The sequence below is a fragment of the Falco punctatus genome, assembly GCF_963210335.1.
Source record: "Falco punctatus genome assembly, chromosome: 8".
Classification (NCBI taxonomy): Eukaryota; Metazoa; Chordata; class Aves; order Falconiformes; family Falconidae; genus Falco; species Falco punctatus.
Window position 1 is genome coordinate 1,671,431 of NC_137588.1, and position 26,091 is coordinate 1,697,521.

Here is a 26,091-nt window from a genome sequence, read left to right on the forward strand (position 1 = left end):
AGGTCTTCATGGGCGGAACTGGAAAGATAAGAAAGCACAGCAGTCTTGCCATGAGATGGGTCAGTGGGAAGCCTTCAGTCCTATGACACAGTTAGGTCACACTCCTGAAGAGCTCAGTGCTGACGGAGTTTGACATCTTCATCAAATATTGCACTCTTTGTTGAAGCTTCTAGACAGAGCTATGTTTGGGGAACTGATCAACATGCACTGACTTTCAGAGCAGCTTGCAGACGAGGGCACTAGCCAGATGTTGGACGTGGTGGTCTGTAGGGATGCGAGTAAAGGAGAGCGAATGTCTGCCTGCAGTGGCAGCTGGAAGTGGTGGAGCTGTGCCAGCTGCCTGTCACCACTGCCTGGCCCCCCACCCCTCCAGGCAGGAGGGACTTCTGCAGCTGAGAGGAACCTGACAGCAGGAGCTCTGCTGCCCTGGAGCTTTCATCCCTGCAGAGCACAAGGAAGGGCAGCATGTGCACATACATAAAGCAGAAAGCATCAGAGGCTGGGGTACCTTAGATGTGTATGTTAGGCACAGAAAACATGCTTTCTCAAACAGCTGATTGGAGCGCGGATTAAGACTTGTAAATAATCCTGGATCTGCCGAGTACTACATAAGAATCAAGCACTGTTGAAGTACTTTTTCTTAGCATTCATTTTTGCTTTCTTGAGTCTCGTCTACATCTTGTCGTCTTTGTCTCTCTCAAAATGTATTTATAGAGAACAAAAAACTTACCTGTCAGAGGCTTTTTCTCCATAAAAGTTCATAGTTTAAACCAGAGTGTTAAATGCTGCCCTGTGTTAAAATGCAGCTGATGTTAAATTAGTGCATGACTCATTGCAAAGTGCTTGGCTTCCCTCCTGCCCCCCTCCCCAAACAAGCTAATGTTCAAACATCCTCTTTTATTTCAGAGGAAATCCTTAAGACAAGTTACTGGGGAGGAAAAAGGCAAAGTCTGCAGCAGAAGTGTTGGATTAGACACAGCTACCTCTTGCCCTGTAGAAACTGGACAACCATCTGATGAGTTTCACCTCGCTCCTTCTAAACAATGTTGGATCAAGGAGGGATCCTCCCAGTATGGAGGCTTTCCAGGATTCAGTAGCAGTGATGGAGTATTAAGGGAACTGGATGATGGACAATTTGATCAGGAAGATGGAGTCACTCAGGTCACATGTATGTGATAACGTAAGTAACTGTATCAGATGGACATGTACATAATTCACTTTAAAAAAATCAAAAACAACAAAAAAATCCCAACCCAACATACTACTTCAAATGCATTGGTATAATCCTATTACTTTTCCCAGACTCCTTTTGGTTTTTTGTCTGTTTCTTTGTTGTGTTAATCCTACTGTAGTAATAATACTACTGCAAAATAATTTGGTTTTCTGTCTCTCTTTAATAGAGTAACTACATGACTGGGTGCTCTGCTAACTTGTTAATGCTTTTGACAAGCAAGGAAGCAAATGCTGCAAAACAGTGACAGTTTGAATTGTGTGAGAGAGAAAAGAAAGAGGATGTGTTTAGTATATTCCACAAGCTGGAGGAGTGTTGTATTTTTTTTAAGGGTGTTGTAAATACTGGTGGGGAAAATGAACTGTCTGGTTGTTGTTAAGTTTTAATGTAACTTTCACTTTACTTGCCTTGCATGAGTTCAAAAGCCTAAAGAAATTAAGTCTTACGCTGGAGTGTTTAGGCTGCGTTCAGACTTGGCACATACAGAAAACCTCTGGAGGCTGTAGGCAGACACTTACTCCTGTAATGTAACATCACGTATGCAGGTTTTACTGGCGTTCCTTGTACATCTAAGCCAAAAGCTATCTGAGCATATAGCTTGTATAATGATGTATTCATAATTTACTTACAAGTGGAAATTAAGAACCACCCACCCCCTGAAAGATAACTTGCAGTTTCTGAAAAAGTAGTTTGAGAAGCTCACTAAAGCAGCATTGACAGCAGTGTGCACAGTGATGCTGATAATGCAGAGGAGGAGGAAGGAGGCTAAACTTACTAGGCAATATTAGATCATAGACTATACACAAATACGCTGATGTATATATAAAAAATTTATCAGCTGAATGTATGTCACACTGGGTGAGGTGTATTCACATGCATCAAACACCAGAAGGAATGTTCAGAGGAGGAAGTTGCTGTGTTTCCATCCTCACCGTGGGGAGGAGCTCCTTGCATTAAGGGAGGTTGACACTGGCAGGGCTCTGTGGGCAGAGGCATGAACAGGAATTATTTTTACGCTGCTGTCTTGAAATTGCATTTTACAGAGGAGTTGAATAAAAATGCATCTCCAGAAGGTAAATGTGATGATAACTAAAAACATCTTTCAGTTAGTTTTGGAAGCAAAAGATGGAAAGTAGTTTGGTCAAAATGAGCAGTCGGAACAGAACTGAGCAGATGTATTCACAACACTTCTCTCGGTGTTTGCAGTACAGCACGTGCATCGCCCAGGGATTTTGGTGCCTGTGTGTGTGTGCTTTACATTTAAGTACAGCACCCCACTCCCCTGGTGGGGTATCCCAGCAGCTGCCGTGGGAGCTTCCTTGTCCACAGTGGCAGCTGCTGGCACCAAAGGCAGTGGGCAAATTAGTACAGTGACAGGAATGCCAGTAATGTGACTGCAAACAAGCACCCCAGGAGATGACCAGGACAGTGGAAGTCAGACTGTGATCTTGGTGGCAGGGAGCTGTGCAGAAAGAAGGCTGGCAAAAGCTGCTTATTTCAGTAGCCAAAAAGTAACTCATGAAAGGAAAAAAAGAGTTACACTTGCTAGGATAAGCAAAAGTAGTACAAAGCCTTAGTGGTATTTCAGTTTATTTTTACAAGGCAGGGGAAACCCTTTCTACTTGCATGGGTGTCATAGTGGGAGCTTGAAACGATTATTGCTTTGGAGCTGCATCCCAGTTTCATTATGAAATTGTAGGCAGGCTTGTTTGTTTTTTTCACTTTGGAAGAGCAGCTCTAACAACTGTTTGTGGCAGGTTTGGAGTTGCTTTTTTTAAAAAAAATCATCTATAGCCCTGGAGCTGGAAACATTCTTTCAGCTTGGTTTTCCTATTGCACATTTTGAAAAGGGCAGCTTCCATTTTCTGAATTGAATTTTTAAAGAAAAATGCTGGCAGCCTGGCAGGATAGTTCTGCATTGTGACTGTTCTAAGAGCCAAGTACAGCCGGTAGGGCAGGAGGAGGACCGTGCACACTGCGGGGAGCGATGAGGGCGCAGGAGTACACTGGGATAGCACGCATGGTAAGAAATCCACTCTTGACAAGGCTTCTCTCCCTGCTTTCCCACCAGCATCTCAAGGTCACGGATGTGGGGCACAAACCTCGCGTTCATTCCTTATCTGGGGGGGCATCACACGGAGGAGGATCGCCCCACTAATGGGGAGGGTGCTGGACTGGGTGGTGCCTCACACAGCAGTCTCCTCCATGGAAAAAAATATGAAGATACACATGACATCTGTCTCTGGCAGAAAGCCAAGTAACTCTAGCAGATTAAAAATGGGGTAACAGCTGGTCTTGTGCAACTTGGAATATGTTGCTCTACTTGAAGTATTTGTCATGACTTATCCAGAACTCGTGCGTGTGTGTGTGTGTGTAATTTTAACTACTGGTGATCCTCCATACAAGTCAAACTTGTAAAACCAGCAAAAAATGGTCAAAATCCCCTAGCAATTCTAAATATTCCAAGTTAAAGCTCTCAAAGTACAACAAAGAAATGACCTTTTGTAAAGAAGTATCCCTGCGTAAGATGGTTAACAGTAGAGAATCCTAAACCAAAACTGTACAACTGTTTAAATAAGGTACAATGTATAAATTAATAAATTGAATGCAGTTAATCTTTCTAGAATACATTTATTGAATAAAATTTATTGAATAAAAAGCATCATTTAACTTTTAACTGAGATATTTTTATATCAGCTGTTGAGAATACAGAAAATTCAAATAAATCAGTACCTTCTCTTAAAAGAACTTTTCCCCTTACCGTTAGTGGGATGTACACAAGGGAGATTCTGATTTGAAACAAGGGTAGAAACTGAGCGTGCTTTGGTTGTCTGGTACGTTCTGGAATATGCCCAGTTTTAGCAAAAAAGGCTTGTCTTCTTGAAGTGAAATATTCCTTTTCAGTAGCCCAGTTTTAACTGTGCTTCAGTCCTTCCTCAAATCTCACAGGTATTGACTGTGCTGCAAACCTCTGAATTTCTTCCTGCTCTCTTTAATTCAGTGTAAATATGCTAAACTGTTTGTTCTGAACCTGCTCAGTGATTCCTGTGTAGTTAAGGACAGTTGGGTTTTTTTAATGCCATTTGTTTCACAGTATGTACAGTTACCTCTGCTGTAGAAACTTTAACCTTAGATTGTCTTCCTAGCTCTCTGTTGTCTTTCACCTCACAGGGCTACATTTAGGCTCTGTATTGGAAAAAACCAAACAAAATATAATTCTTCACCTGGGGAAAAAAGGTCAACCTGCTGGGAGCCAAGATAGAGATCTGTAAAGCCAGTGGCATGGAGAGGGTAGCAAAGGAATAACTTCCTTAGCACTTGATAGAGGAACTCGAGGGAATCATGGCAGCAGTGAGAAGCAGGTTTGAAATGAGGCACGGCAGCTGTTTGGCTAATTGTAGAACTCCTTGCTGCAGGGTGCTGTGTATAAAACTACATGCATTTAAAAGACGACTGAAAAATTCCCAAAAGGAAAGAAAGCATTGCCCTATTCTCTCTGAAAGCCACTGAACCGGGAACTGCTGTTGGAGACTGGGAAAGCTGGTCTGACTGACTGTGTGCTTGTCCTGTTCTTGAGGTTACACTAAGCACCAGTGCTTCGTCCCTGGTGGGCAGGTAGCTCAGAGCGTTCCCTGCTGCAAGGCTTTCTTTCCAAAATCGGGGAGAGTAAGTTGCTTGCTCAGCCTGTGTGAAGAGTGTGCAGGAATTACCTGACTTCATGCACTAGCTGAACACAGAATAAGCCACCCATCTTCCTGGGGCTTGAGTGCTGAAACAGAAATAATTGAAAATGGTTCTGAAATAATGGGAAAATCTTCTATTTTGTTTTTTGTAGTTAAAAATTCTGAAAGCAAACTTTTTCTTCCTTGGAAAAGTGAAAAAGGGGAGGGTGCATCTTCGGTATAGGGGATTCTCATTCAAGCTACTTGTTTCATCACCTGGTCTTACACAAACGATAGCATTCAGGTATGCCTTCAGTAGTGTTGTGACCAGCACCATCCATCAATTAAACTAAGTTTGTAAATCAGAAGAGGTGTCAGAAAGTTACTCTGGCAAGACTTCTTTGTATGCTCCTATTACATATGTGTACATATATACACATACTGTTCAGTTTTTATTTTACCAGAACATATTTTACATACTAATCTTTTTATTAAAAGAATTGCAAGTCAGACTTAAGCATGGATGCATTCCCTGATCAAAAAAAGTAAGTACACTTATTTATTCAATCACAGGGCTTCAGCGAGGAGCCTGTGGTCTGAAATGTAATGGCAAAGTCCCTTACCTGTACGTGACTGCAACTCTTAAAAAGAGCAGAGAGAGCAACCAGTGCTGGTTGTGAACGTCTGCAAGACTTTTTATGCTTTCTGATGCTTTAATTGTGTGGAGAGGAATTACTTTTCTAGTGTTTACAAGCAGGAAGAAAAAATCAGCTGTAAAAACACTGTTGTGCCTTGCTTGGAATTGTCAGAACACTTTATTTACATACCTGGTCCACTGCAATAAACTGCTGCTTAGCTTCTGTGTTTCTGGCTGGTAAAATACTATTTTCTTTCTGTAAAGCCAAGATCTTTTGTATAGTTCTGGTAGGAGGCTTCTCACCATTAAAAGTACTTACCAAATCAGCTACCAGTTTCTTTATTACGTTTGTCTCACACTGGCATTACATGCGTTAGACCAAGGTATACCTTTCCTTCAGCTAGAGTTACTTTTCTGCAGTGTTGTCTGTACGTCCATACACTCAGGAGGGAAAGCTTCTTAAGGCTTACAGCCACCTACGAGAAGCTGATTAGGTTTTCCTTGTTCTTAGTATGTTAACCTTCTGAAGGCAAAAAGGGCAGGCTGCTGTCTTGACAATTCCCTATGGCTTAATTTAGAGAACAGCGTTAGTTAGGATTCAGGGATATTTTTTTTTTTTCAAAGCCCAATTCCTGTATTAGAATTTAGATGACTGGAAAGAATTAAAGCATATTCCTGACCTCCAGTAAGCATAACCTGAAAGAGACAAAGTGGTTCAGAGAAACTGGTCTGCTGAAATGTTCTGATCTGCTTAAGCAGATAAACTGACAACATGTGAGAGAACTGAAATCTTGAAACCAGCAAAATCACTGTGGCTGACTTGCTGCAAGACAATGCTAAGCCAAACATCAGGAAAGACCTCAGTGACTAAGGAAAAAGCCATTTGAAAGCTACTCTTTGCTTACAATACAGCCTTGCATCTGTGATGTGCTGTCATAATGTGCTTATTTTGGTACCTGGAGCGTCCTCTTCCAGCTCTCCCTTACTACTTCTCTTAATTGTAGAACCAGCATTTTGTGATTCGAGAGATGTATAAATTCGAAGTCTGACTTCAAGACACTAATGAGTATTCTACTTTTGCAAGAAAAAATACAACTTCTTCAGCACTCCTTGTAGCAGAGATGGGAGAGCACCGAACATTCTGTTGGAAGTACACAGTTGCCTGCATTCTTGGACAAGATGGAAAATGAGAATAACTTGCCAAAATATAGCGGTATGGATAAAGAAACAGTTTAATTTTATCCTTTTTTTTTTTTTTTTACAATATAGTTCAAAGACAGTCTCAGTTTCCCTATTATGTAGAGTCTAAATTAAACCTGTTAATATTTATTAGACAAATCAATGGTTTGCTTAGGCTAACTGAAGTTTTATGGTACCATTCAGGCACATGTGTGTACACAGTACTCATGTAAACAACAGCAAGGGAAAATACAAGCAGTGTTTCACTTAGGCCTTATATAATCAGCTTAGTATATAGCAAGTCAGCTTTACAGTGCAAATCTGAATGAGAATAAACAGGATCAAAACTTCCCGAGTTTTGTTTTGAAGTGAAACTCTTAAAGCATAAGAGGAAGAAAAGAGGTTTAAAATTTTAATGCAGTCCTGAGCACCACATCACTTTCTTCAATTTTGTAGAGGAAATGTAATTAGCAACACCAGTTACATGGGTTTGCCCGTCTCAGCCAGTCACCGTGGCCAATACGAGCATGCAGAGTGACTGTACAGAACCACACCTGGGATGGCTCTACAGCCGACTGGAACAAAACTAAATACATTTTACTACCTGCTGAATACAGTCCTCCTACCTGCAGTACAAACTTCGAGATACCTATCAAAATCAAGTAATCTGGTCTATACAAGGCAAGTTACAGCTAAGTGTATAGACAGTGACTAAAGCTACTTTCACTCAGACAACATCTCATGCAATTACCCTGCTGACAATTAAATACAGTGATAAACAGGAGACAAAAGGGGCTGCTGAAGAATACAGCTGTTGAAGTACTTAAGCTTAGTCTATTTTCTCATTGTTTAAATTCCCTTTACATCCAGGTGGTACAGTTGCTTGAGGTGTGCTTGATTCATATAAAGAAAAATAGAATTTAAGGCATGTTCAGTATATTATGACAAAAAACTTATTAAAAATAGGTGGACTCCCTCCTCCTTTCCAAGTAAGTATAACATAGAAAACAAAGTGTAGATTACCAAAAGCAGCTGAGTTAGCCCATTCTGACCTGCTTAAAGGAACAAAGAGGGCCCCTGGCAACCTCAGAGAGAAACAACCAGCTAATTCTCAAACAGCTAGGCAAAAGTCATTTAGCATAAGAACCCTGCTAGTGCTTTCAGACCCTGCATTCATGTATGCTTAGCTGTACGTCTGCTATATTAATCTCCAAAAAATTTAATTCTATCATTCCAGACATAACACAATTAAGCAGCACTCATGGAAATTGTCAGTTATTGCAAATCTGCAAACACAACTTGACCTAAACATTTGATAGGGAACAGAAGCATGAATCCACATCTGTCAAAGAATGTAATTCAGGTGGACCAGGAAAAACAAATGAAGGTATGCTGAAAACACAATTAACTCTTGCAATTTCAGGTACTCAGAAGGCTGTTACTATGAATACAAGCAAAGACCATGCTAGTGTGTTATGTAGTGTAACATGAATATTTATGAGGTATAATCTGTAAGCAGTTGCTATAAATATGCACAGGTATAAGCCATCGACTTTTCTGCCACAGTTGTTGTTTAGAGAAGTTGCAGACTGGAGAACAGCAGAAGACAGTGCAGAACCTGTCCCCTGCTGTACACAAACCTCCACTGTTAACAAAAAAAAAAAAAGTCCAGAAAGTATGTTAGATGTATATCAAGAATATATATGTCCAATAGCATACTGAAATTGTCCTTTCGGTATTACAAATACTATAGATCCTATTAGTATTTGGATATACGCATACAGGAATGTGCACATCCAAAAGTAAATCTTCAAAGCCATCTTAAAAAAATAAAAGCTAAATTAGGAATAAGCTACACTGCAAGAAGATTCCTGAAGAATTATATATTTAAGGTGATAATCTTTGAACTAAGACTTAATATAGCTACTGCATTAAAAAATGGCTTGCTGTGCAATCTTAATCTCACTTTTTTCCCCACCCAATCAGACACCTCTTCAGGATTGTGATTCAATGATTGTTTAGCAGCAATTTTAGAGAACTGTAAATTCTTTTATTAACAGGCATTATAAACAGATACTACTACTTTTATTTAAAAACCATGAGTGCCACATTGATGAATATACAGCTCATGAATAACTTAAAAAGTATTTCCCATATTAAAAGGCAATGCACACAGCATACAAAAAGTATACTAAACAAAGCTATGAGGATACGTGATTGAAGTGTCTAAAATGGTATATACAGTACATAATTAATGTTTAGATTCAGTACAGACTTCTGTACTGCCATTCCCATCATGCCTCGCTCTCCCCTGACACTGAATTTTGCACTTCTTCCTCCAAAATTGGTACAATCAGGTTATCCTTGGACATCAGATTATACTTCATCACAAACTTAGTGAACCGGTGACACAAGAAAGTTTCATTCTGGAGATGAAAAAAGGGGAAAAAACAATATATGCAGAAGGAATATTTCAGACAATTGAGGAGAACACACTAAAAAACCACCTGCTTATATGTAATTGCCTCCTTAGATTTACAAGCCTTAGAAGTAGTAACACTTAAATAGTAAATTTATATTACTACTTTTAAATCGTTACTGCTTGCTATTAGTTTACTGTAATTAACAAAAAACCCTGCTGACTTTCAGGCTTAAGTCACAGCTCAATTCAGCAGCACTTAGACAAGAGTATGTTCAAGTAGCAGTGCAGTCCTGATCCACCCTCCCAAAGACAGGTTTAAGGTATGTGAACCTCCTCCTACACACACCATCCCCAGCAGCACGGGGCACAGCCATCCCGCAGCTGTTCAGCAGCCTTCACTGGGAATCGGCAAAGGTTTCCTCTTACATCCAGCTCTAGCCCCTGTCTCCTTTCAATCTAGTACTTTCTACTTTTCCATTAAAAAAAAGTTGGAAGTTACTGGAGGCACACAAGCTGCCACCAGTTACTCTTCTCTGTGGTTTTACTGTTATAATTCCTTAGCTGTTTTGTAACACATGCAAACAGGAAATCATATATGTAAGCTGTACAAACTGCACCAAGTGCATGAATGCATTCAGGAATCTGTAGAACAAGACGAATTTGAGCTGTCTGTACAAGATCTCTCAAATTCTGGCCTTTTATCCAAATAGAAGGGAAACCTTAGCTGGGTAAACTTTATATAATAATTTTCATTTACATATATGTATGTGTAATGCAACACAGCATTTCAGTTTTTATAAAACTAATTACTATAATCAATACTTTTGTTTGAATGCGAATCTTCTGGCAGGACTAAAAGAAAACATGTAATACGACTGTGTCACAGCTATAACGTCCGTAAACGCCCTTCTTTCAAGATGTAATTTGAAACTACTTACTTCATATTCATCAAATATCTGCCGGTGATGAAAATAAGCGTGTGAAAATATTCTGTAAATCCTTCGGCACACGGATCCTAATTTGGCTACAGAGGATTCCTTTATGCTAACCCTGTAAGCACCAGGAGGAAGGTTACAAAACAGGTCTACTGGAATGACTACTGAGATACATGCTGGTATGAAATCTCATTTTTACATTATATAACTGCACACAAAATTTAGACTTAAGTGTTGCGGATACCTATGTCTGCATTTGCTTATTTTTGGAAGGAAAATAAAAACGTTGGTGCACACTCCACATTTTACAGTCGTACTCTGGCTGCAAAAAAATTTGTGCCTGTAGTTAAACATCATCAGTTATTCTGGTAATGGCTGGATTTCTGGTTTCTAGCATTGACGGGCAACAGGAGAAAGACTTCCAGTTGTACCTCCTCGCCAACACTGGCTTCCTAGAGAAGCACAATTTTGACTTCTCCAATCAAAAATAGGTTTCCGTGACCCAATATGTGGGCTGCCCATTAAGTACACTGAGTCTTCTGTGGTCACTGATGTCCCACAGTAGACTGGTGTTGGCTTCTGGAGGCTTTCGGTGCCATACTGTTTTAAGTCCTTCGAGTCACTGCATCCCTCTGAAAGCCAATCTCTTATTTAGGTTGATACTACTCCAACGGAAGCCCCAGAACACACACAGATATTAGTAAAACAGTTTCCACCTAAAAAGCACCCGTCAGCTCCAGTAAATGGCAAACTATTCAAACAGGTAGGAATTCTCCCTTAGCTTAGAAGTGACAGTAGGTCTACCAACAAGTGACACATGCGGGATTGCTGGTATTTTCAGCCGCAGTCCATGAAAAACTCATTTATGCCTTTTAGTGTGCTTTGTAAGTGTTTAGGTGCCACTTTTTCCCTCCTCCCAAGTGAACACGTTTTTACCTGCTAGGGAAATATTTATTGCTATTCAGAAGACATGCAGCTCCATCAAGTGTGTGTCTGGTGTAGTCTATAGCAGGACACTACAAAAATAAGACAGTTAGCACACATTATGAGTGCATGCATGCATAAACATAGTCATAAAACTTGTTTCAAGAGAAACATTTTAATTATGGTTCCTGGTGCTTTTAACCTCACTGATCATTTTTATTCCCAGAAGTTTCACATAGCTTCTCTGAAGGTCTAACTACGTTTCCTCCTTAAGTGAGCCATTTCTCTTCCCTGTTTCACAACCCATGTAAATTGTTTCAAGAAAAAAGTTACTATGGAAATGTGATTATGCATGAGTAGTGAATTCTATGCATCATCTCCTTAAGTAAAGCTGTATTACAAGAATACATACTGCAAGTACACTGAAAGACAATCACTACCTCATCATTCATTTGTTTCCCACACAGTCCAGTCACCAGACATTTTCTTTCACAGCCTAAACTGGTAACATATTATCCAAAAAAATGTAACCAAAACAAAAAAAAAAGCCCCAAACCTGAGCATATCAGTGGTTTTTTTACCTTGTCAAAGAAAACCAGAATCATTAGCGTAGCTAAATGTATGGCAAGCTAAGTCCTGGCTCTAGGATCAAGTACAGAGAGAGGAGAAGGAAAAAAGTAAGGGTGAGCCCAGACAGACTGAGAGAACAGGAGCGTCTGTCCCTTTTCCGTTCCCCAGTTTCAGGAAGATGACTTTTCAGTTGTACATTTTTATCAGCAGTCCAAGGTTGCATCACCCCCTATCTGGCTATTAGCTGATAGCTATTATCGACATGGAAAACGGCAGCTGAATGATGTGTGCTCAGAGATGAAAAGCAGCCTGCAATTCTCCGGTGTAGCTGGGTAAATAGACTTACTACATGCCAAGATACCGAGTGGGGATGAGGGTTAAAGGAGGGAGTGGGAAAAGTTGGCCTGCAGAGGTAAATCAAGGCATCTCAGAAATTTGGAAAAAAAAAAAAAAGCTTACAGAAAAGCTTACAGGACAAAAAAAGCAGGGTTAAGGAGAACCAATACCTTTTTCTAGAAGGTGAAATACAAAAATATGACAGACTGCACTACTGCCATAACCAATAGCAACAGAGAAAGACCTTCTGAAGGCAATAAAAAAAAAAGTATTATCAAGTGGTTCAACAGGAGCTCTGAACAAAGTTTGAAGTAATTGGACGCTCAGAGAGACAAGCTACGGCCATGCTGATAACCCGCTCAACGTAAAGTACTTTTATGACTCCGCTGCCTTTTAGGAGTAACTGCCCTAAGAACGCGCACATGCAGGCGCCTTCAGACTGTCAGGCTTACATGCCTAGTGCTACGGATCAAGGCCAGAGTTTGAAAAGGACAGCCTATTCTCAGCATGTACTCTTCTTTCAATTAAACAAAGACCTTTTTCCATTGAGTTTCAGGCTGTCTCAACACAAATTAAGAGAGAAAGAGAGGGGAATGTGCGAAGTCTCTAACAGTGCGGTAAGAAGCAGTTCCTTCATACCTCATCCCATTCTTCTGCAAGCTACTACAGAACAGGAAAGAAGGAAACCTCAAGTGATACTCCTAACCCACGTAAGCACTCAGTTTGAGTAAGCCGCCAGATATAGTGGTCTCCCCATGCATATACGAACTGTGAAAGAAAACCCTCCATCAGTGTGGTCAGTTTTCCAAAATGCATCCGTACCTCTTTGGGAGTTTTATGAGCGGCACAAAGAAAAATCCATTGTTCAGTTGCTGTCATCTGAGTACATGTGTCTGGGTGGCATTCACTCTGTTAAAACAATTGTTCAGTTATGAAAACCACCCAACAGCAAAAATGAGCTGAGCTTTTCAAAGCACTTTCTTGCCATGTCCCCCACCAAAAAAGTTTATTTGCCAGAAGTCTTTAAAACCCTAGAAAGCTCTTACTGCAAACCACTGCTTAAGTCTATGTGTATAAATTTAGAGGAAAGCTCCGTAAAGTTTGCATCTTACAATACAAAAGCCCCCTCCCTGATACAATATAAAAATATCAAGAAAAGAATTACCTGAAGCTTGACAGCTAGTCCATTGAGCTCAAGGCAGAATTGTCTGAAAAATTTTCAACAGCAGCATCAAAATCAACATTTTGTTTTCCCAGTGGAAACATCTAATGAACAACAATGTTATACATTCTAATCTTCTTCACAGATCTCTTAGTGTTTTTGGAAATTATTCTTGTAAAGTGGAAAAAATACATCAGAACATGAAACAAATTGTACTTAAAAGAATGCCATCGAATAATTTTCAGCTGATGTCACACATGAAAAGGCAACAGGCTAGGAATTAACATGCTATAAAAGGGCTACAAATTGAGAGAAACAGAATTCACACGAGCATGTTTTTTCCTACTCAGCAAAACAATTATGAATTAATTCTTACCTGACAGTAGAGGCTGAGCTTAACAAATAATTTTGTGGAAGCATTTAAGACACTGAATTTGTTATGGAAGAAAGTGCTAGTTCACAAATAAAGATTAAAAAAAAAATAATCAAGTTTTAAATTCATACAGCTGGATCATTCCATCCTTCCAAGATACAATTCCTCCAGATCAACTGAGTGGCTGAAGTCCCACCACAGATCATTAACAGAATGGGGCTTCTAGAAATACTGCTTTCACCAGAATATACATGAAAGTGCATTCTTTAACTTAGGAGAATTCACCCCTCTGTCCTGTAAGAAAATCTGAATAATTTTTCCAAAAAATGACAGGTATTTAGTGACAAGTCATTTCGGTGAATCTACAGTGATTTTCGGTGTGTGAAAGGACAGGGGAAATTCTTAAAATGTGTCCTTTGTAACTGTAGGTATACACTTCTTCCTTTTCTGAGGACTCCCTATGTCTTACTTGAACTATTCCAGGCCAGAGGAGAGAAAAAGAAAACATGAGGCAAGAAGTCAAGCTATATAAATCTAGGAGTAACTTAGAACCATTCTTATTCCTGAAACTGTATTTGATAAAGTTAGAAGACACCTTAAAAGGAAAAAAAAAACCCCAATAATCAGGACACAAGGATACTAAAGTAATACCAGGAAAAAAGGATTACTACATATGTATTAACAGGGTGTAAAGCTACACTACAACTGAAGGAGACTTTCAGGCACAAACTGCCTAGCCAAAATGTATTTATTTTACCACATAAAACAAACAGAGAAGGAGAAAAAAAGGTTTGAGTTTCCTTACAACCAGAAAAGGAACTGCAAGACATAGGTACTCTTGCTTTCCCAGCTAAAGCCTACTTTCTTGCAAGTTTCAGAAAAAGCACTGGGAGCATCTGGGAATCACATTCCCAATTAACAGAGAGGAAGAACTGATGATACTAGGAGAAAGTGCTATGGAAACTCACGACCATATTTTCATATTCAAAGCATGCTAGTACAGCTTTTGAAGTGAGGTACATTTTCTTAAAAAACATCCAGAACACTAGATCGGAGTGCATCATAATGCTTTAGAAAGAGCAAGGTATTCATTATTTTCAGAATTCCTAAGTATAAAAATATTCAATAGTAGAAATATCAAGTTCTATTTAAGTTACTTCTGATCTGTCACATTCAGAAGACTCACTACTACTGTCGATGAACAACACATAGAATCGGGACGCTACGTTGACAAAACATGGATTCTTACCTTAAATGTTCGTACTTCCATACACCTTCATCCTGGCCTTCAGGAGGTTCAAGGATCTTATCGATGTTGGAACAGTCTGCCCTTATGTTTTGCTGAATGTACTAGGAGAGGGGGAAGAAGTTAAATCTAGATCTTCTTGTTAATTATTGTAAGAGTATATTTAGGACATGAGATCTTTGAGGGACTTTTTCTCTTTACTTAAGAAGTTATTGACAGACTAAAACGTTAGAGTAGATGGGCAGGGTAAAAAAAAAAAATGGTATAAAAAGTGCCAGATCTGCAATAAGCCTTTCCTTAAATAGAAAAGGTGAAAGAAGAGGTAAATTTTACAGCTTTTGTACAACATCCATCTCCAAACAAAAGAACCCCAACAGGAACCCCGACCATTTTCTTAAATCTAATTTGCTTAAACCAGACATGGGAATTCTAGCTATTTCTGCATACACAATTAATAATTATGTGCTTATGAAATGCACTCTTGTGCAGCAACATTCTGAGCAGATCAATAGCATGTTGTGTTGCCCGTTTTTTCACCACAATACATAACTGAGAAACTGAACTTATTAACAGGATTTCACATAAGGAAGAATACCTGCTGAACAGCCAGCGTACTATCCATTTCTTCAAAGGATTCATCAGGCCAATTGTAGAAATCCTGTTAAATGAAGTTTAAAACCAATTTAACAAAAATAGAGGGGGAGGAAGAAAAGCGAGCAGTCTACAATAAGCTTGAACACACAGGAAAATAGATGTGGTTTATACAATTCCAGGAAGCTACATCTTAACAGAAGCAGCACACAATCTTGGCAAGAGCAGGGTGAAACGGGACTTACGTGCCTAATGTTACAATCCTATCTTAAAAGTTCTGTGTGACTACACAATAAACGTTGTCTCTCCCCTACATCTTGCTGTAACACCTATGTAGCCTGTGGGTTTTAGATGAAGTATTTGCATACAGTGCCCATTTCACATGTTAGACCATGTAAGAATGGGGAAGAAAAGAGGTCTGTAGAGCATAGTATTATGCAACAGTTATAAAGCCAAAAATCCCAGTATATCCCAGTAGGTGTATATGCACCACTGGAAAAGTCTTCTCTAAACTGAGACAAGCTACGCAGTGTTGGCCTGACTTGGCGCTACGTTCTCTCTCATAACTCGGTGGCTGGTGGCTCTGCTAACCCACCGTGTTCAATACTGTTAACGCTAACACCCTCCTGAAGCTTCACCTCAGATCCAGCTGTACTTCAGCGTTCTGCAGCAGTTTGCATCTGCTGCAATTACAATGGTCCCAGACACACGCGTTTTCTTACTCTGCATTTTTCACACCTAGAACTCGGTGCTACTCCCTCTTATTATCCGGCAGTGCTGCGCACCAGCCTCCCACAGCCATCCTAGTAGAGGCAATGACTCAATGAACACGTTCCAGCTGCGCAGCTTTGCAATCTGTTCTTGGGAGAACACAGTCATCGCTCAGAAAGTATCCAGAGTGCACATCCAGTGCTGAGGTATCATTAAGTAATTGTATTCACATACTGGGTAGCTATACTAGTGTCATCCAAAATTAAAAGTTAAATACAGCCACGAGAGAAATGGTATGATTGCGAAAGGCTTCAGCCTAGATGAACTTTATAATTTAACTACATCTAGGTGTGTGTCCAGCTTGCAGTTTTTCAGAATACCCCAACTATGTCAGAGGCGGACAGCGTTCTATCTCCTTCACACATCCTCCGCGACAGAAGGAGCCGGGGCTGTGCGGGACCCTCGCCCCGTGCGCGGCCAGGTGAGCAGCGCCGTGCCCCGCAGGGGAGCCCGGCCCGCACGACTGCTCGCAGACGGCCGCCTCCCGGGGTCCCCCGAGGCACCGGGCCCCCGGCGAGGCGGCGGGGCCTAGCACTGCCTCCCCGTGCAGACCGGGGGCTGCCGCTGCCGAGCCCCCAGCCGGGGCCCGCCCGTGCGGCCCCGCCCGCCCCTCCCCGGCCATCACAGCCGCGACTCCAGCGACAGGCCGCGAGCGGCGGCCCCGCCGGCGGCCAGGCCCAGCTGCCCTCGGCCCCCCCGCCACCGCGCCCCGGCCGGGCCCCTCAGCGCCCCGCGGGGAGAGCGGGCGGCCGGGCCCGGCCTCGCCCCGGGGAACAAAGCCGTACCCCGCCGGGCCGGGCCCGCCGCCGGCGGGCAGCGCTGGGCCCCGCCAGGCCCGGCCAGGCCCGCGGGGAGACCCAGACGGGCACCCGGGCCCGGAGCCTGGGCGGCGGCGCTGCCCGTCCCCCCACCACAGCCGGCCACGGCCCGCGGCGCCTCGCCGCCTCACCTGGGCCTTGGTGCCCGGCCTGTTCCGCCTCAGCACTGCCGTCCCCTCCGCCATGACCATAGTGACAGCGGCGCCAGGACCCGGATGCGGCAGCGCCGGGCGGGGCCGGAGCGGGGGGCGGGGCGGGGCGGCCGCGGCGGCGCCTCTCGCGAGAGCAGCCGGCGGCACTGGCGGACGGGGCCTTCCCGCCCCGCCCCGGCACGAGGCGGCCCCCTGACCCCGGCCCCGCCCCTCGCCCCGGCACGTGCTGGTCCTTCTTCTGGCCGCGGGGGTGCGCGGGAAACCGTGCCCGTGCGGCCGCTGCGGGACGGCCGGCTCCTTCCCGCTCTCCCCCTCTGAGGCAGCTGCCTCCCTCCGTCCCCCTCTCTAGGGCAGCCGCCTCTCTGTGTCCCAGCTCCCCCCGAGCTGCTTCCAGGGCTTCCCTGCGAGCCTCGAGGGACAGCACCCACAGGTGCCCCCGGCAGGCGGGGACGGCTTTCATGGTGGCCGTTTGCCCGGGTTGCTCGGTCCCCGCCGGGACGCGTGAGCTGCACGGTGCGGGCGGTGTCATGGCGCCGGGGCTGGAGCAGTGTGTGGTGGCTGGGTTTGTGAGGTGAAGCCTCCAGAGAAGGAGCTGGCTGGCTGCTGAGGAAAATACATGCTTCAGACTGCAGCCCGTTCCATCGGTGTCCTGCTGTCAGCACCTGGCTGCGTGTGCACTCCTCCACGGTCAGTCCTCGCTCTGCGCCAGTCTCTGTACAATGCAACCCAGTCAATATTTTGTACGATACGCTATTCTGTACAAAACAATTCTTTTGTATGGTATAAACCATAAGAGTGTGATTTTCAACAAATATTTGAAGTCCTATATTAATGATACATAGTTGTTACTGCTGAGAATGATGAATAAAAAACCCCAAACAACAGTGACTTGGGGCAAAATGCTTCAAAGTCGACACAAAGCCTTTCTAGGTCCTCGGGGGCAGGACAGACAGGCTTGCACAGAGGTCACGGACTGCTCTGCTAATGGAAAACAGTTCACTTGGGTTTTAAGGCTTACCAAGCTGGGTGTTACACGTGTTGGCTGTATTTGGCAAGAAAACATTAAAAAGGCACCTTTAGCTTATAGCTGGCTGGTAAATAGGTCCCTGTTACAAGCAAGTAGACATTTTGGAAGACTGGAGCGGCTCATGTTATTTCTGTAGGATTAGGAAGAAGAAAATTATTCGGGAGCTGCCCTGTTTCCAGGCACTAGATGGTCACGAGGAGTACAGAGTAAGGGTGAATTGCTTCTGTCTGCAAGCAAGAACGATAGAGCAACAAGGCAGAGCCAAGATGCCTCCTTGTATACAGTCAATCAATAAATGGCTGCAGTTGTGTGTTGTTTCCTGAAAAGCGGAGACAGCTGGTACCTGACGCTGCCCCTACCCCCACTGCATTACAGAGTGAATGCTAAGTGTGGTGTCCCTGCCCCTGACTCAGTTCATTTCAATTGTCACTCAAGACAATACCATGTGCTTCTCCATATTAAAACCTCTTCCATCTACCCAATGAGTTTAGAGTACCTGAAACATTTCCGGATCAAAAACATTGAAAAGTCTCTAATCAGGTTTTCCCATCCAAAGGCAAAGTGCATTTTGAATACTTATTTTGCCTGGCCAGTGCTATGACCAGGATCCTGCCTTGTTCTGGGGCCAGGTTAGAGCTGAAAGCTGGACAAAGTGTGAGTAACAGGGTCATCTCCTGCCCCAGCACACGCACCCAGCTAACCAGCAGTTTATATTGACAGCGGCAGCTCTGTTCTCGTTAGGCTGTAACACAGGGGTGGCATTCCTAACTTCAGGCACCTGAGTTCAGTTTGCATTAGTTACTTTTTTACTCCCGGTCAGCATTCCTGCCCCAGAGATGTTAGCTATTCCAGTCATGTGGCAAAACTCAGCACTTCTTGGCAGTTTGCGTAAGAAACCCTGAAAAGGTTAATAACACTGGGCAAAAATGGTGCATTAGAATGAAGGGTACAAATCTCCTAGTACCTCATTAGATCAGCTGTAATCCAACATTAGTTTTTTATGAGATTGATACTGTAACTAGCCAGTCCCAAGGTAAAAGAAATTGTAGCTGTTTAAGTCCTTGAAAATTCAGCAGCTTGTTTGGGCTTTGTTGTTTTTTCTTTTTTTATCATCATATTCAAGGTTTAGCTGGTATCTAAGGCGCAGAAGAGTCAGGGATTTGATATTTACATTTGTCCCTGACTTTTGTTTCATGGACATCTTGCTTCTCAAATGAAAATAAATCTGGCTGTGAAGAAATACCTCTCGGAGAGAGCTATGTTAGTTCAGTCTGCAACTGCCTCATGGATCTGCAGAAAAAGGAAAGAAATCTGCAGTGTTTCTGTAGACTCTCCTGTTGCCCCTGATAATTAACCCTGTATTCTCAGAAGCCACTCATTTTTTTTGTTGTTTTCTTGGATATTGAGTTGTTTTTAAACAAAATCTGATCAACAGTAATTTCATTTTTTGGTTTTCACCTGGTCCTCATTGTCTTATGGCTTTCAAGAGTGAAAAATGGAATATTTGGCCAAAATCTTATTGACTGTTCTTGTGCTGTGTGGGACCTGGCCTTCCTTTCTTCTCTACTAGTGTGTAAAAAGCTTCATCCTTTTCTTGCTACAGCAGGATGACATAACCAGGACAATAAAGGTTTTCTGAAAGCAGTATAGCTGCTGCTAGCGGACGCTGTTCTGAAATGTTAAGAAAGGAAAGTAGCAAAATTACGTGGAGTTCATCTTGTTTCCTCATGATTCAGACAGCCTGAGGAAAGGCTGGGAAGGACTGTATCTCCCCCCGCCCAAAAAAGCAGGGAGGGCAATATGTAACATTTTTGCCGAAATTGAAGCTTTGGAATAGTCAAGAAAACCGTGGAATAAAGAAATCTAAATTCCTATAGGAATGACACAGCAAAGAAAGAGCATTTGTGATTGATTCAGTCCTTCTCTATAGAACCTGAGGGGTATGGAATTTGGCATGCTACCGTGGGCTAAGGAACAGCCACAGCAGATGGATCGCCTTGGCTTTGTAAGAGTTATCTTGTCCTTGCTTGCAGCGATAGCCTCATGGTGCAAGAAAAAAATGCAATCGATCCAGCAGGCAGATGTTCAAGCATGTCCTTCATTTGATTAGGGCTAGGAACATGGGCATTTTTTCTCCATATCCGTAAATAACTTACTCCCGTGAAAGTTCTTAGGAAAATGTAACTTTTGTTTCTAATCAGTTATGTAAACACTAGTCGATAAAGCCGTGCTAAATATTTTATTAAATAATTAAATATGATATCAAGCTGCTGAAAATCTGCTGGGGCTGAGAACATGGGATGAAGGTTGAGTTGCGGGGAGCAGGCTTGTGCGGCACGTGTTTGTGGCGGTGCTGGTGGGGAGCAGACTGGCACAGCCCTGCTGCCCCGGCCGAGGAGCGCGGCGCCTGGGGCTGAAGGCAAGTTGTGCAGGTATGAGCGGGTACCTGCTGCCCCTGGGTCACCCGCCCTCAGATCGCACCCCACCGACTGTAGCGGCTCCTCATAACCAAGAACAGCAAACGTGAAATTTTTTGTGAAGTGGGGACCCGATGTAACTGATGCCTCTAAAAGACATCGTGAAGGAAATGCTGACACGTTAGGCCCAAGCATTTCTCTGTTGGGAGTCGACTCCTACTGCATCCATTTCTCACTGAGATGGGGTCTAGTTCCCACAAGTAGTTTGTAGATATGTTAAATACCTTCCTTTGGTATGTGCCTGCCCCAGAATAGCTACCTTATCAGGGAAGGCACAGGCGTCCTTGCTCTAGCGGGAGATAATGCTTCTCAGCGAGTTTGTGTTTTATTACACCATCTATTGTCTTTCAAGATACTCGTGAGGTGGTAACCTTAAGTTTCAGCCACGAAGCGCACTGCTGTAACTACCAAGGTAAAACTGCGCTAGGGCAGATTTCATGAAGTAGGCCTTTTCTAGTGAAAACTTTTTTTTTTTTAATTTAGCACATGGTTCGGTGGGACTTTAAAGCACCTGCACAGTGGTGACTTTTGCCAGCTTTGCCTACAGCTCCAAAGCAGGCGGGCGGTGAGCAGGCGGTGAGCAGCACGCCCCGCAGCCTCGGGGAGCAGACCTTACAGCCAAGACTGCCGAATGCAGCTCCCGGCGGAGTAGCTGGGCGGCAACTGGCATCTAGGTAGCACCTCTGTGCTGAAGTTCAGCTGCTGTGGGGAGGGACCCAGCAGTGCCCTGGCAGAAAGCAGTGTGTTTCACAGTACCTCAGAGCTGAAGTTCCCCACTGCAGCTACTGGAGTTCTAAAAAATGTTTCCCAGTAGACTTTTTTTTGTTGTCTCCAGCATAAGACTTACAGTGGATCTAGCAACATTGATTTTGTAACAGCTTGAATGGAATGAGAAAGAAGTACCATTTAACGACTGCCATTAAAAGTTTCATTAGCAGCAAGTACATACAGGTTCGTTTCACTTAAGACTACATCAAAACATTTTGAGGCAGCTTATGTTCTCAGACTGCACCAGATCAACGCATGCATACCAACTCCGAAAGCGCTAGGCACAGTGTATAAAGGGCAGTTTTGTGTACCCGTGGTGTGAACCACCTCGAACCCTTTTCCAAGGCAAGATAGGGGTGGTTGGAAATGGGCAAATTTGGTTGCTTCAGCATCACCCAAGCGAGTATCTTGCCATTTAAGAATGTTGCATTAATGATAAAGGAAGTAAAATTTATCAAATCTGCTCTCTACTGAGTTATGGTGCAGCTGGAGATCTGCCCTAAGATAGCGTAGTAACCAGTAAAGAAATTTGCTTTAAGATCAGCATCAGCCCCAGTTCTGCCCAACTAACTGCTGGTGTGGAAGTTACTTGTTTTGGCAAAATCCAGTGAGGGATATATCAGAACAAGTTAATTGTTATCTGCTTCATCTGTGAACTGGATGATTTTGTTCTCACATGGGCATGGCAAGTACCAAGCTCCTTTTAGACTGCTGTGGGACAGGCTGTTTGTTAGTGTTCTGCCAAGGCAGAAGTTAAAAAACCCCATTGTGTTACCTTAAGATAAAAGTCCAGAGTGCAAGGGAACTAGCTGACGGTCCCGCTCATCCCTGCATCTGAGTGATTACCATTTTAAACTCATCTTCCAGCTTAATACAAGTTCAGGGAAAATTATTTATTACCGCAACTGCATCATTTCAGAGAGGTTAGTTCATTGCACAATTGAGACTCAGTTTCACTGAGCAATAGCAGAAACTGAGACGGAGGCGGAAGAGTTTTAGAAGTTTATTGTAAAGACCTTTACAACCTCAGTACAGAGATAAGGATATAAAATGGTGTGTTGTTTGGAATAATTAAGGCTGGGTGGTGGTCATCTGAATTTCACTGTTCAATGGAACTGAAGCAAGAGCAATCGTTTTCTGACTGTACATATTTTTATTTGCGTTCCATCATTACAGTGAGATCACCAGTTATTTCAGAGACTCAATGCCTGCTTATTATAAAATAAAAGACATTATTTACATGATGAAAGAAAAATTTCAGCATTTTAGTGGAATGGATGACTGGTACTGCAACAGGTTTAGTCCACGTATTTCCCAAGAATGTCACCATCTCTAAACAAGTAGTAGTCCTGCAAAAGAAAGAAAAAAGCCATACATCACTACCTGTCGTATCAGTTATTCTTTCCAGTTGTTTTGCAAATACTGCCTTGTTCTGAAGTCAGGGCTCCCGCTGTCAGAAGTGAGCCAACCAAGACCAGCTCTACACGTTGACTTCTTGAGAAGTCCCAAGATACCCTTTGGGAAAGCTACCACATCACTATTTTTAGTAGTAGGAAGTGCAGGAACTGTTACCAGACAGTTCTGCAGGCTCTCCCTGTCAAAAGCAGGGATACCCCCAGTAACTGCAGCGCCTTGTGGGTTCCCTCTTAACATACGCTTGGCCTATGGAACCGCTTTGTCCGCCCAGCACAGGTCAGGCCAGAGGTTACCGTGGTTCCTTCCTTTTAAGCAGGGGTGGAAGCAGCAAGTACTACAGGTGCCAGAAGCCGGCTGGATTCAGCTGCTCCCATCCGAATACCAACAGCTGTGTTTCCTGCGTGCTGCTAACAGTATGACCTAGCTACAGTATTTAGCACCAGCAGTCCGACACTGTGGGAACCCACTTCGTTTGCACTCACAGAGCTGGGAAACCTACCTTATCATCTAGTACAATCTTAGTGCCACCGTACTCCGGCAGCAAAACCTTTTCACCAACTTTTACACTCACGGGCTGAATCTCGCCATTCTGAAAGAAAAAAGAAATCCTTAGTTTTCCACAATATAGACAGATGTAACGCAATTCCTCCAAACTACCATCATCCACCCACATACAAAACATTCAGGAAATCGCAATGACTCTGTACTTTCACCATGCAGTGAAACTAGAACATACAGGCTTACTAGGGAGAGAGAAGCACAGCAGCCAGTTCTCAAGCATGGGAGTCCTGCGACATTTAGGCAGTAGAACTACACTGATTTTCTAAATATAATTCATTTTCGTTTAGTTTCAAGTGTACGTACAACAATGAGGTCTTTGCTTGATGTACCAAATAGGACTTCACATAAAGAAAAAAATACACCCAAGAAACCTGAGAAATTAAGTGAAAGACCATGAAACCCCCACGAGAAATGAAGGGAGCAAGCCCATTTCCACGTTCTGCAGCCAAGGCTAACTTCCCCAGGTGCCAGCTGGCAGCATCTTCCCACCTGTTATTCTGATCAACTTGGCACTGTTGCTGGCAAATCAGTTGTTTGGCAACACCTGATAAAGTTTAATTATATTTTTGCATTACAAATAAAATATTAACATGTTAGTCAAATATTAGCACCACTTCACAATATAAAGCTTTAAGTATCAGATGCTGATGCGAAACAGCACGGTATGTATGGAGCAACTTATGGCAAAGAGACAGCCCAAGTCAGCAGACCCAAGTTGAAGTTTAACCTGTTTTCCAATACCACTACTAACTGAACACTGCTTTGGTGGGGGAAAAAACCCTTCTGATGCCAAAAATCCCACAGCCGCTGGCACTTTTGTGAAAACTGTTATTTTTTTTATGATTCCAGGTACAGAGTCAACATGCAAAATTAACAAAAAAGTACTTAACGCTTATTTCTTTTGATTCCTGATTTTCTTTCCAGTAAGCCCTAATCCTTACAGACAATATTTTGCACAGCACAAGGCAGTGACTGCCACATGCTGGGATTCCACCCTGCTCACAAGGCACAGAAAGTCAGGCACGTAATAGTTTTAACAAAGGCGGCTGCCAGTCCTTCACGTTTCTGGCTGAGAACCAATGAACCAAGATCCCCCCCAAAACAGCAGAGCCAGTCTGGTGAACCTGAGGTTTCTTCCTCCTCTTTCACCATCATCCATTTTTGTGAGCGGTCTCTACGGTTAGTTACACCTGCAGCCATCCCCTCCCTGTGGTATGTTCCAGCTACTGCCCTGTAACTAATCCTACCCAAATGGAATGCTGCAGGGCATTTACCTTTCCTCTGGCACCCGAGCCAACCGCTACCACTGTCGCTTGTAGCACCTTCCCTTGCGCTTTTTCTGGAATCATGATGCCTCCTTTGGTTACTGCCTCAGCTGCACATCTTTCAACCAGAACGCGATCAAAGAGGGGAAGAAATTTCCTGAATGCCTTTCCTGCCTGTGGAAGCAATCGTACATTGTAATGAGAGCAACATTACAAGGAAATTGCAATTAAAGAGTCAAAAACAACAACCAAAGAGATTTCTCTTTTGAAAGAAACTCATAGTTTGAGACAACTGCTGAGCATGTATTTTTTAAAATAGCAAAGATATGCTACCTTTAATTGCATCAGAAATTGCTAAAGACACAAGCAGATGCGGGGCTCCGCTGACAACACAGCCGCAGGAAGACGAGCTCCAGCTGGGGATAATCCCCCAGCCAGGGCTGCCCCCTCCTCGGGCTGACCCGCTCCACCGACCGCCAACCCCCAGCCCTCAGTCACTCTAGCCCGGTGAGCACGACCGCTGATTACAGGAGCTGGACGTACTCATTCATACCAGCCTTTTCATGACGATTAACGGCCTCTTGGCACAGTAACGGTTTTATTCGTGGAGTGTTTTACAGTCAAGCAGCAAAACGCTACCCGGGTGCCCAGTGTCAAGGGCCCTGCGCTCCCGGGCCGCGCCGCCACCTGCGCCGGCCCCCGCGGGCGGCTGCGGCCTCGCCAGGAACGCCCCGGGCACGGGCCGCTAGGCGCGCTCCCGCGGCTGCGGCCTCCGCTGCCACGCCAGGGCGGGGGCGGCCGGTTCGGCCAAGCACCGGCGCCGTCACGGCCCGTTCCCCGCGCCCAGCGGGGGCCGGGCAGCAGCGCGCCTGGACCGGGAGCCAGGGGCACGGCGGGGCCGCAGGGAGCCCCCGCCGGGCACCCACCGCCAGCCGCGGGGCCGCGCCGCTCCCGCCACGGCGAGCGAGGCACACCACGGGGCTGCGGCCGCCGGGAAGCCCCAGGCGGCCCCTACGCTGCCCCGGTCCCGCCGCCCCGCCGCCTGCGTGACCTTGCGGCGGCACCGCGCACCCCGCGGGGCAGCCCCCGCTAACGCCGCGGGGCTGGTGGCATCTCACGGGGCGGCCGTAGGCGGTGGCGAACCAGGGCCGGCAATCTGACTGCCCGCCCGCCCGCCTCCCCACCGTCCCCGTCCCGTCCCGCCGAAGCCGGGGCGAGCCCGTTCGCGGCTGCCCGGCCCGCGGGCGCTCACCATGCTGCCGCCGCTCCCCGCCGCCGAGTGACCGGCCGCCGCGCACACGTGAGGAAGGTCACGGGTTGCGCATGCGCGCCCCGCCCCCGAGAGGAGCCCGCCGCCCCGGCCCCCCCAGCGGCCCGTTCACGCTCGCTCGCGCCCGCCGCCGAATTTTCCGCTGCCGAGGGGCCGGGCGCGGGAACCTCTGCGGGGCCGCAGGCTGCGCCGCACCGCACCGCGCCACGCCACGCCGCGCCGCCGCCGGCCCCTCGCCCGGAAGTGAGGTCAGCTCAACTTTGACCTTCAGCGAGCATGAGCGTTCCAGAAGGTTCTG

The 26,091-nt window shown here is 44.5% G+C and overlaps 2 protein-coding genes across 5 annotated transcripts in view; one reads left to right on the plus strand and one right to left on the minus strand.

The window, feature by feature from the left end:
- Positions 1-8,140, plus strand: part of RFTN2 (raftlin family member 2) — a 41,406-nt gene extending 33,266 nt beyond the window's left edge. For 2 of the 3 annotated variants that reach the window (XM_080399565.1, XM_080399566.1), the window contains exon 10: positions 907-5,759. In XM_080399565.1, the coding sequence (XP_080255691.1) occupies positions 907-1,176 (270 nt within the window). In that variant the 3' untranslated portion in view covers positions 1,177-5,759. Of the gene's footprint in view, positions 1-906; positions 5,760-6,534 lie in introns of those variants that run through there. The other variant, XM_080399567.1, reaches the window with a different exon arrangement.
- A 597-nt stretch (positions 8,141-8,737) lies between these two features.
- Positions 8,738-25,944, minus strand: LOC308068635 (MOB-like protein phocein). 2 transcript variants are annotated; one of them, XM_080399571.1, is made up of 8 exons: positions 16,989-17,130; positions 15,273-15,335; positions 14,681-14,781; positions 13,062-13,104; positions 12,719-12,805; positions 11,003-11,082; positions 10,070-10,181; positions 8,738-9,135 (listed from the first exon to the last, which is right to left on the minus strand). In XM_080399571.1, the coding sequence occupies exons 1-8, from the start codon at positions 17,046-17,048 to the stop codon at positions 9,004-9,006; spliced, it is 678 nt and encodes a 225-aa protein (XP_080255697.1). In that variant the 5' UTR covers positions 17,049-17,130; the 3' UTR covers positions 8,738-9,003. The 2 variants fall into 2 exon arrangements, with proteins under 2 accessions (XP_080255697.1, XP_080255698.1); XM_080399572.1 differs by lacking the exons at positions 8,738-9,135; positions 10,070-10,181; positions 11,003-11,082; ... (3 more) ...; positions 15,273-15,335; positions 16,989-17,130 and adding exons at positions 22,273-22,630; positions 23,197-23,286; positions 24,533-24,697; positions 25,776-25,944.
- Positions 25,945-26,091: the final 147 nt, after the last annotated feature.